This window comes from Gadus morhua, chromosome 4, assembly GCF_902167405.1.
Source record: "Gadus morhua chromosome 4, gadMor3.0, whole genome shotgun sequence".
Taxonomy (NCBI): Eukaryota; Metazoa; Chordata; class Actinopteri; order Gadiformes; family Gadidae; genus Gadus; species Gadus morhua.
In genome coordinates this window covers 34,282,145-34,294,140 of record NC_044051.1, presented here as the reverse complement: position 1 = coordinate 34,294,140, position 11,996 = coordinate 34,282,145, and the positions used below count along the sequence as shown (strand labels likewise).

The 11,996-nt window shown below is 44.9% G+C and overlaps 1 protein-coding gene across 20 annotated transcripts in view; it reads left to right on the top strand.

Moving 5' to 3' along the window:
• lrrfip1b (leucine rich repeat (in FLII) interacting protein 1b) overlaps positions 1-11,723 on the top strand; it is a 31,286-nt gene extending 19,563 nt beyond the window's left edge. For 17 of the 20 annotated variants that reach the window (XM_030354484.1, XM_030354483.1, XM_030354478.1 and 14 more), the window contains 8 exons: positions 190-225; positions 342-467; positions 1,000-1,170; positions 2,019-2,111; positions 2,494-2,586; positions 2,876-2,968; positions 3,267-3,381; positions 4,648-8,575. In XM_030354484.1, the coding sequence (XP_030210344.1) occupies positions 190-225; positions 342-467; positions 1,000-1,170; positions 2,019-2,111; positions 2,494-2,586; positions 2,876-2,968; positions 3,267-3,381; positions 4,648-7,739 (3,819 nt within the window). In that variant the 3' untranslated portion in view covers positions 7,740-8,575. The other 3 variants (XM_030354487.1, XM_030354488.1, XM_030354476.1) reach the window with 3 other exon arrangements.
• The last annotated feature ends 273 nt before the right edge of the window (positions 11,724-11,996 follow it).

The window sequence follows — 11,996 nt, the reverse complement described above, 5'->3', positions numbered from 1 at the left end:
AGGCTCTCGTCTTGCTTGCTGCTACATCACACAGGCCGTTTATGCCCCCTGTTGGCCAATCATGTCGCTGCAGCTTTGCAGTCCTTAGGTCCATCCTCTAAAGTCCTCAAAGGAGTTTCAGGTTCTGAGCGACCTGAACAACACCAGTACCTAATCAACAACTCATACATGTTTTTTTACTATGTGCAGGTGGAAGAGAGACCTGAGAGGGATTTTCTGGATAAAGTAAGCATTTACATACAGACACCAACAGAAATGTTGGACTTAATCAAGAGAGAGAAGATTGACATATCCACACTCCTGCCATTACAAGGTTGTGACCGGGCCTGTGTTTCTCTCAGGGCTCCAGAACAGCTTCCACCCTATCAGCAGCCACGCTGGCCTCGCTGGGCGGGCCTTCGTCCCGCAGGGGCAGCTGTGATACGTCATTCTCTGTGGAGACGGAGGCGTCCATCAGGGACATAAAGGTACTCAAAGGCAATCAGTGTGCTTTCATTTAATATGAACCTATATTATATATATATTCTTTTCTATTTTAAAGATGGCCCTTGTATATCTGTATAATATATATCAATAAAGATGGCCCCTGTATATCTCTGTAATATATATATGATGGACCATGGATATCTTTATGATATATATATATATAATATATATATATATTATGTATAAACTGTATATATATATATTAATAATGGCCCGAGTCTATCAGCATGATATATATATATGTTAAAGATGACCCCTGTACATCTCTATCATATGTATATATATATTTGACCCCATCTGTATATCTCTATAATATATATATTAAAAGAGGGCCCATGTATATCTGTATCATAAATATAAATTAAAGATGACCCCTCTGTATCCCTATAATATAACTATAATAACGATGGCAATCGTCTACCTGTATAATATATTTATATTAAAAGATGGCCCCTCTATATCTCCACGCCCATTAAACACTCTGGGTCTGGACCCGGTTGGTTGTGGCTCCAGGACTCTCTGGCGGAGTCGGAGGAGAAGTACCGCAGAGCCATGGTGTCCAACGCCCAGCTACACAACGAGAAGTCCTACCTCATGTACCAGGTGGACACGCTGAAGGAGGAGCTGGCCGACATGGAGGAGCGGCTGTGGGAGAAGCACCGCGAGCACGGCGACAAGACCAAGGTCAGCGGGTCGGAGGTCAGCGGGCGGAGGTCACGGGCGGAGGTCACGGGCCTCCCGTCGCGTTTCTGACACCTGGGTTGACCCTGCGTAGGCAGTGTGTTCTGCTCTCTGGCATACCATGAGTGTGCAAGAAACGGCGGTAAATGATGCTTTAAAGGTGATATATTACACCACCAGGTGTGAGTGTGATTAGCCGTTAGAAGCCATTGGAAAATCGGCCTCTTCTGACATCCCAAGTGGGCGTGTCCACCTAGATGTGTGCTGGATAGATCAGTCTGCCAGCCTACCAAGTGGACTGTAGCAAACTCATCTATCCGTCATCAATCTAGGTGGACACGCCCACTTGTGATGTCACAAGAGGCCGATTTTTCAAAACGGCGTGTAACGGCTAATCACACTCACACCTGGTGGGATAATATGTCACCTTTATACCCACCAAGCTACATTTAGTTACACTTATCCATATTTGTCCTTCAAACAGTGCGATATTTTTTGTGTCTATACATGATAAAGCTATGTACGATAAAAGGGATGCACACGTTGTGGAGTGTGTTTCGCTGATGGCTGGTTGAGGCAGCCTCACGAGGCCCCGAGTCAGACTGATAGAACTCTGGGGCTGGGTGAGGCTGCACCACTGTGCTGCACCCTTGTGGTCCACCACAGGTTAAACCAGCCATCACCACACACCCTCCCTGACATGGATGCATGGAATACCTGCTCTAAGCTTCAGCGCTGCAATGAACCGGTTTCGACAGCCTGTGTCCTGGAGCCCAGTAAGGGCCACTGAGGTGGCGTGTGGCAGGGGAAGATGTGCTGCACACGTCATGTGGCGTCTGGTTCTCTTCCAGGAGTTGGACAGGGAGAGACACGCCCACGGCATCCTGCAGTTCAAGTTCAAGAACGTGGAGCAGACCCTGAGACAGAGCGAAGAACTGCTAAACGTGAGCACACACTGACACACACACACACACACACACACACACACACACACACACACACACACACACACGCAGACACGCATGCACGCACGCAGACACTTGCACACAGACACACACACACGCAGACACACACATACGCCCTCAGAAAGACACGCATGCACGCACGCATGCACACATACGCACACACACATTTGTGCGTCTTCGTGCACCTCTGGTTGGGGTGAGACTAAACAACTTATTCCTGCTCTTGCTATGAAACGTTTCTGCTCCAGGCTATCCCTATCTCTCATATACTCACATACTTACCTACCTTTCCTCCTTTTCTGTCCTCTGTCGCTTCCCTTACTTCCTAACGTACTTCGTGCGGGACACTTCCTGTGGTCAGGAGGTGGCTCAGCTGCGTCTCGCGAGAGACGGCAGTGCCAGAGAGATCACTGACCTCCAGGAAACCTTGGAGTGGAAGGAGAAAAAGATAGCGGTACGCCATCACTGTAAAGGCTAGTACTGTACTAGCTGAACCGACCGACATTGGCTAGCATGATTGCTAACCACGCCACTGAGAAAAACACTTTATTTTCTACACTATTGCTTTCTGACAAAAATCAAGCCACTAACTTTCCTAGACAAGGTACTTATTGAATCTTCTGACTTCTCTTTGCTTTTCTCTTTTTTTTCTTTCTTGCATTTCTTTATTCTTGACTAACCACCGCTCACGTCTCTGGCCCCAACCCCTCACGGCCACTTCCTCCTTCTCGGCCAATCGTCAGGCCCTCGAAAGGCACGTTGAGTTTTCAGACTCTGTGCGGGGAGAGCGAGACCAGCTTAGGGGGGAGGTGGTTCGACATAGAGGTTTGCTCAAGGTAACGGTTGATTTGAAGGTTTATATGTATTAATGAACAGAGCATCAGACTTCAAGTCAAAGCTAAATTTGACACAGTTAATTGAAACACTGGGATAAAATGATGTCATTAACTGTGAGAAACATGATATATGTGTACAGTATATACATACAAAAGGTTATTTATATATATAGATATATACCAGTATCTATATATAGTCCACAAGTAGGTCAACTAGTCAAACATTTTAGACTTGATTTCTTTCTACTCACACATTAAATATTTGTTCAACATGTGCTATTTTATGGTTTCCCAATAGAAACATGGAATAGAGCTGTCACCAGAGATTACCACCAATGGTGATGCAGGCCAGATGGGGACCGATGGCACGGACTCACAGGAAATCCTTGCTGGGGGTGGAGAGAGCACGCTTGGTGAGTTGGAACGCTTGACTTATGAATTGACGTACTGCCTCCTCTGCTCCTCTGAGCTGGAGGTATGGTTTTATAATAATCATTGAACAACGTCACCTTAAAGGTATAGTATGAAAAATATAACAAAAAACGTAGTTTGATGACGTTGTGAAGGAGCGTGGGATCATGGGAGTTGTTGTCTTCACAACCATTGCTGGTGAAAATATCTGTCGTGACTCATGTTGTGAATTCAGTTTCAAGTACGAGTTTTATTGAAGTTACGTTTAGTCAGGTTCATTCACGTAATTTTATTTAATTTAAATGAAATAGTTGCAAGTAAAATAAGGTTTACTTACCATTTGTTGAGTCGACTACCCAAATAGTTGTAGATAATGTTATGTGGGTATTTCTGGCATCTCTAATTCTGAGACCTGAACCCGTGATTTATTCTATGAATGGTGGTGCCCCGCGGCGGTGGTGCCTCGCGGTGGTGGTGCCTCGTGGCACCACCACTGGAGCGGGGCTCCGGTGGGAAACAATTGCGGGCAACAATCCCTTTCTCCTCCATGTCGCGGTTCATGTACTTCAGGGAGTCAAAGCCAAAGTTCCTTTTCCCCCAATTCCTTCTCAACCATGGCTGAGATAACCCCAACTACGAGTCCAGTTGTGGAAATACCAGAGACGAGAGTCCGACGTGTTATGAACCATAACACCAACAGCAGAACGGTTATCCAAATAACAAAGAAGTGTACAACACTTGCGTTACAGAGTGTGTATTCACACACACACACACACAGAGGCAGAGCAGGGTAGCTCTGCCTTTTACATCTAACGCCATTTCTAGCTACTGGGAGACCATCGGCAGTCTAGGGCAACTCATATTAATGATAGACAACCACATAAAGTGACATTTTCATGCCATGGGAACTTTAAGGGTGGGTTTGCAACATCAGTCTTTAGAGAAGTGTGCTTGATAATGTACTTGAACCTGAACTATGTTGTACTACACTATAATTGTATTTTCTCCTCAGATCCCTTCGTGATCAATTAATAATTCTGATAAATTTTTGTGTTCAATCTTCATCCTCTTTCAACACCTGTCTTTTTCTCAGCACCTTCGCTCTGGTTTTGTTTGTCCTTCTCTCCAATTACCCCATAATTGTCCTTCTTAATCTATTCTCCAACCAATCAGAATGGATGAGGCTTGTCCTCTGATCCGGTCTGACTCTGAACTGACGAAACTCTGCTTGCTCCTCTAATTTTCTCCTTCTCAAAACAATCTTGCAGGCAGCATACAAGAGCAGCAGACAGATTTCAACTCGGGCCGAGCACCAACAGGCAGTAGTGACCATGTGACGGAAAACTTAACCGATAATATCTCCCCTAAAGTACATGACGCTTCCCCATCAACTCCCTGTTCCCTAGTCGGGGAATACACCGGAATAGACGCGAGATCAAAGATAGGGATGGAAAGCCATTCGAGCAGAAGAGTGAGCAAGGAAAAGTACCCCGTAGGACCGGACAGACGCGGTGGATATCCAATCAAAACCGAGGGAAGAGCAAAGCAGCCAATCAGAAATGAACCCGCCCCTTACCATCTGACTGAGGGAGGTAAAGAGTACACGATCCAAACTGACAGGGCCAAAGGACTGAGTACTTGCAACAGGACAGACTCAAATGTGCAGCCTCACAATGACAAATATACAAAGTTTACCTGGAATCATCTCGTCGAGAGGGCAAACAAGGAGTCACTTAGCCCCGAGAGGCTCTCTAGAAACAAAGCAGCTGAATTCTGTTTTGGAGGAACCAATTTACATGCAGCGTCAAACTCAAACAAAATGGATCCGTCATGTGATGGGAATTACTACGAGCATCCAATGAAGGCCCATAAATCAGGGCTTGTTTCTCCTCTGTCTGCGGAGGCTGGCTTCCTCCAGAGCAAAGCAGTGGCGTTGAATGGGTCTTCTGGCAAACAACATTTACTAAGTGGGGAGAATGAAAAGAATCGGCTTGCAGTCACAACTGTACCCTTGACTTATAAAGCCATTTTGCATCCCTGTTTTCATTTAAAAGTAAACGGCGTGCGCAAAGATAAACAGGAAACAAGAAATGAGGTAGAAAACAATGCTGGAAATATTCAGCATGACAAAACAAGTGATTTCGATTGTTTTACATACACACAAGACACGGAAGGTGGGGAGAAGGTTGTCAATCGGGAAAAGGCCGTTCTTTGTACTTGTATCCCTGTTGAAAATCAAGAACAAAATAATGGACCAACGGTTGAAGATTATAACGCTCCCATACCTAACAGAGAGTGCTGCTCTTCTGAGGAGGAAGCAGACCTGGATCAGGAAACCACGGGGGAACCAAAGACTCAAATAGAACGAACAGCGCCTCTCCTCATTGGACTGGAACCCTTTGGAGAATCAGGCCAGAGGAGGGGAAGGCATTGCGATTTTGGATCAACTCTTGAAATAACCTTAGAGGAAGAGTGCCCACTTGTGAAGAATGAGAGTCTTTGGGACATGGGTGGGATTTGGTCCGGATCAAGAAGTCAAACACACACAAATAGCACCGTAACTGATGATGCCGTGTTTGTAGAACATCCTGATCCAACCGGTGTAGACGGTTCCACGCTTGGAGGGGAAAGCCGTCGGGCAAAGCTGAGTGAGATACAGTTAACCACTCCATGCGATCTCCCGTATCAGCCTGATGCTTCTAAGTTGTACCAAGCAGACAATAGTCCACAAACATTCAAGGGCGAAAAGAGGTCTGATGGAGGTATATCACAACGGAAGGAGCATGCTAGCAAAGAGGGTAAAGTGGAGTTCCTTATACATGGATCCGGACCACAAGACCAAGAACTTCCTAGAAGTGGAGACTTGCACTCAGGGAATAGCAGGGATGCTCCCACAGAGGATCTGTGGCTGTCACGGGGCGCAAGCGCTGACGCACGTTCGCAATGTCCAAGGAACAGGGTTGAGGTAGGCTCTTCCAAGCCAATTGTCTTGTCCTCCTCTCCTACAGAGATGTGTTACGCTGCCGCTCTCGGGGAGGCTGTTCAGGGCATGATGAAAGGGTTCATGGATGATCGCCACATGGCTGCAAAGATCTCCAAAATCCTCCCTCAGGTACCACTCTTATTCCAGCAGTGGCTATTGACTCTAGAGGATATACAGGAGAACCACACAGAGAATTTGGAGGATATACGGGAGAACAAAGCAGAGAATGTGAAGGACATACAGCAGAACCACATGGAGGATGTAGAGGATATACAGGGGAATAACATGGAGAATTTAGAGGACATACAAGGGAACCACACGGAGAATGTAGAGGAGACCACCGTCGGTCAGGGTCCTTTGGGTGACTTGAAGGGGCCCTTGTGTGATGCAAGTCATACCCTGGATGGCTTTCAAATGGCAACACATGCACTTGTATTAAAGGACTTACCTTATATGAGGGGAGCCCCTTCCTGTCCGTTTCAGCAGGGATCTCCAATCACCGACACCATGGAACATAGCGCTACTCGTGTGAAGAGGATTAACTCCACAGAGTACCAAGAACCTCCGGTCCCCGTTTTGCACAACAGTGAATTATTGTCCCATGTTGCCACAGTGGAGATGAGATCCACAACGAAATACACCCGTAACTTATTTGGAGTCATCGGTGGAGTCCGGCAGAAGAGTTCGAGGGTTATGAGAAATGGCAACCAAGAAGTTGAAAGAACCCCCTTGAGGGGCGGACCCAGAGTAGAGCTAGAGCTTTTAGGAGCGGAAGACCCCGGGAATCAGAAACCCCAGGGGGAGTTAAAGACAGCGACCGATTGTGACGAGATGGTCCCCACAGACTCTTCATCAAAGACCGACGTTTGGTCCGAAGGTCAGGAAACCAAACCCAAACGGCACAGATTCCGACTGATAACGTCCAAACATGTTGGACAAAGGCCACAAAGGGCAAAGAGTGGTATAGAAATGCTCGTCTATGAATTTCAGGAAATGGTCATTCCGGAAATTCAGGAAATGGTCATTCCGGAATTGGCCATGATAAACCGTCCCCTTTGTGAGAAACACTTGAAAGAGTGTCAAAAGGCAGCTGGGATAACCGCACACCCATCAAGGCTAAGTAACTGGCATTGCAAAGAAGATTCCATTGGATTACTGGACAGTTGTGTGGAAGCTAACTTGCTAGCTGGAACAGAGGCGACAGCAAAACACAGATCGACAGCACAGCTGGAGCTAACCATATTACAGCCGATAGTAGAGGTCTTTGTTCAAGAAGGAGAAACCTCTCTGGTGCCAGTGTGTGTTAAACAACAGCAAGGAAGGAAGGGCCTTCCTTATAACGAGAGAAGAAACCAAAAGGGCTGCAGCATATCCTAGACGTACACATCGGTCAATATGTGTCATCGATACAATATACGATACGATACAACTTTATTAATTTATTGTTTAATTAATTGTATGGATTTCAAAGGAGGTTTGAACAATAAATAATGCACAGTGTGTGTGTGTGTGTGTTGTGCTAATTTAATTTTAAAAACCTTTCATCAATCATTAGTTTGATGTCTAAGTGTTGTATCAGTGAGACTATCATAATATGTTTGTTTTGTTTGTATCATGTGTTTATTTTGATTTTCAATAAATAAAAAAATAAGAACAAATGTGAATGTCTGTGTGCATTTGTGCAACAAATTCTTCAAGTTCCTAGTTTGCTGTTTAATGTGGATATTTCTTCATTTGATATTAATTAATGTTATTAAATGCAATGAACACAAATGAAATTATGACCACTTAGAGAAGGATTAATGAGGGACGTAAATTAAGACAGCAGCTGTCTGAACCTAGCTGAAGGATTGGTCACCCAAATTGTACTTTGATTATAACATTGAACAAAGTTTATTGTAAAAACAAGTGGTCCAGCTCTCTCACATCATATGAACGTGGTAAGGTCAACCGGTCTCTCATTCTAATCACAATCAGAACAAATCAATCTCATGATTCATGGCGTTACACTCATGCATGGCTCATAATAAACACTTATGAATGTGTTTGATGATTTCTGGTACCTTTTAATTAATTGATTCTATCAATTTATATTGTGATCTTTAATACCAATTGCAGGATTTTCTAAATTTGCATGGTGCGTTTCATAATGTACTGTAATGCATCTACATGTAAATTGTTGAATCACACACCTGATGTCTTCTTATCATTATGCCTTCAGAGCTGCGACTGAAGAAGCTTGTTGACGAACGGGAGAGTCTACAAGATCAGGTGAGTGTTAAAATGATCTATGTTCTACGGTAATGCTTGCAGTTCTACATAAGTGTTTGTCTGTCTGTGTTGTTAGGGTGTAAATATGAAATGGTAATTGAGTATAAGTGTGTGTGTGTGTGTGTGTGTCCGTCTGTCTAACAGGTCAGGCGTCTGAAGTCTCAGTTGGACCAGAGGCAGAAAAACGGATCAGAGATTCCGGTTGCCGAAGGCGATGATGACCTCCTCGAGAACGGCCTAGACCCCCACATCCTGGACCTGCAGAGTGAGCCCCCGTTGCCCCGAAACTTAACAAAGCAAAGTTTTCTAATAATCTTGTTATAATTTAGTAATCTAATAATTTAGTAATAGAGATTCTGTTTTGCACAGAATCTGATTAGGGCCTTGAATTGACTGTTGAATCATTCATTCAACCCTATTCTCTTTTCTATGTTGCTATCCATAGCCAAATGTTTTGTGCTGGACCTGGTCGGCGTTGACGTGTGCTCTTTGCTCTTTGACACAGGGGACGCCAACCGACAAATCAGCGATCTCAAATTCAAACTGGTGAAATCAGAACAGGAAGTGACCGCTCAGGAGCAGAACGTACGAAACACCTTGTCCTACATCTTACTCATTTGTATCATTTGTCATTTGTACATAAATGAACCGCATGAGTTCTAGTCCACTAGTCTTCCTAGGGTCCACACACAACACAGCATTGGTAGTTTCTCCAAGTATTTAACAGGTTGAAATAAAGTTCACTTTGCAAAGCATTAATCATGAAATGCACAAAACTCCAGAAAATAAAGACAATACGCTTCTGTTAACCTTTGAACTTTCCCTGCAGATCATACGGTTGGAGGGCCAGGTGTCGCGCTACAAGACGGCGTCGGAAAGTGCCGAAAAGGTGGAGGACGAACTTAAGGTGGAGAAACGCAAACTACAGCGAGAAGTAAGATGTCCTCTCGCTCTCTCTCTATACCAGGTTTACTATCTTCTGTCTCTCTACCTATCGGCCATACACTCCCCTAGGTATCTGTAGTACATTTCACAATTGTTGTCTTTTTTGGTGTGTGGTTTAGAAGAATAAAGATACATATTGCCCTACTTACCTCTCTGTGTCTCTCCGTCTCTCCATCTGTCTGTCTGTGTCTGTCTGTCTGTCTGTCTGTCTGTCTGTCTGTCTGTCTGTCTGTCTTTCTGTCTCCCTCTCAGCTGAGGGCAGCCCTGGACCGTGTGGAGGAGGTGGAGGTGAGCAACAGCCACCTCTCCAAGCGCCTGGAGAAGATAAAGGCTAACCGCAACGCAATGCTCGCCCAGCACTGACTCTCTCTCTCTCCCTCTCTCTCTCTACCTACCTTTCTCTCTCTCTCTCTCTCTCTCTCTCTCTCTCTCTCTCTCTCTCTCTCTCTCTCTCTCTCTCTCTCTCTCTCTCTCTCTCTCTCTCTCTTTCTCTCTCTCGCTCAACCTCTCTCTCTCTACCTTTCTCTCTCTCTCTACCTTTCTCTCTCTCTCTCTCTTCTCTCTCTCTACCTACCTTTCTCTCTCTCGCTCAACCTCTCTCTCTCTCTCTCTTCCTGACCCCCCCTGTGGGGGGAGCTCTCTGCGACCCGTCGAAGGCAAAGTGCAATACGGACGAGTTTGGAGTCTCCAATCACCACGGCCTCGCCTGCCAGGCGTATCCACGGCCCGTCACTCGTTGACCTACAGACAAGACAATCAAGGTCGCTGGACGTTTCCAGACAGAATGGTGGACTGATACACAGTGCACCACACACAGAGGGTAAACCTGGCCTGTTTGGTTTGGGAAACCAGCACAAAGCTTTCCCAAGGAACTGCAGGTTGGGGTAAAAGCCGAATTTGATAGTCCCGGTTGAGTTGTGGATACCCAACCTCGCCAACGCTACGTTGAATGTGAAATCTATTCCCTGTGATTGGTGGAACTCTTTGCCCTGTTGGCAACCGACCTCCCCACCCCGGCAATGGTGATCCTGGATACAAACATCGGCAACAAAAAAGACCTAGGGGAACATTTGTCGTTGCAATACATATACATGTATCTTACACAACTGTGTGTAATATATATACTGTGTACCCTCATGGGTGTCAATGTGATGTAGCTTCACAACCCCTTCAGACCACGCCTCCCTCCCCCCAAGACTCAAGCAACATTTTGTTCATCTTTTGTTTCAAATCTCATTATTTCTGACTTGGAATTATCTAACCTGAATACGTGCATCCAATGCACTACACTTAGTTCTCCGAAAATACCGGAAAAAAGAGTAGGAAAAACACAGGACATTATTTGTATTTTTTGTGCATGTTTTATATCATCTGGATGTGAACGCGTATCTCTGGGATTAAATAGAGGGTAGCAGTGTCATTTCTAAGGTCTTTGTTATGAGTGGCACTACCTCTTCTTGGACACTAGGGATCACCATATCTTCCTACAAGCTAGAAGGAGAAGAGATTTCCTGGATTCTGCTGGATTTGGCATGGTCTTGCCTTGGTTTTCATGTAATTTCTTTATATATATATTTGGTTCCGCAGACTGGTGTTTCGTTTTATATCTTGCTTTTTATTGTTTGTAGATCTCAATGTTGGGGGTGGGGGGAAGGATTTATTTATTGTGACAACAAGGATTTACTCCTTTAAGGGAACTTAAACAGCTCAGCTCAGACTCACTCGATCGAGGTAGGCCGAACGCAGATTTTTTATTCTGGAAAAATGTGTGAATGGTTAAATATAGTTAGAAAGGTTGACACGATTTGTAAACATAACTGCTTAGATGACATAATATAACAACAGCGACGTGAGGCTTCTTTACAGTAGAAACAGTCCACATGGTTCTTGGGATGAATTATCACCAGCTAATAAATGGCAAAATAGGTTCTCCGTGGCAACCTTTCATTTTGAAATGCTTTGCCCAATGAATGACTGAACTATTTACCGAAGTATCTTTGCTTGTATGAACACAGAAAACTCCTACATTTTACTTCCATATTGACGCTATTGTAACCTGTCACAAGCTAGCCTGTACTTTGGAATCCCCAGAAGATTGCAGGGTTCCCTGTGCTGAGCACTTCAAATAAACTACTATCATACAAATCCACTGATGTTCTGCCTGGTAGCTCACACGGTAGCAGCCATTAGTAACTGATGTTCTTGGTGGTAGCTCACATTGTAGCAGCCTTGCCATTAGTAACTGATGTTCTGGGTGGTAGCTCACACTGTAGCAGCCATTGTTAACCGATGTTCTGGGTGGTAGCTCACATAGCAGCCCGTAGTAACCAACCTTCTGCCATTACACTGGTAATCTGGGGGTCCGAGGTTGAAGTCCCTGTTCAGGTGACTCCTTATTGTCATTTAGCTTTTAATTAA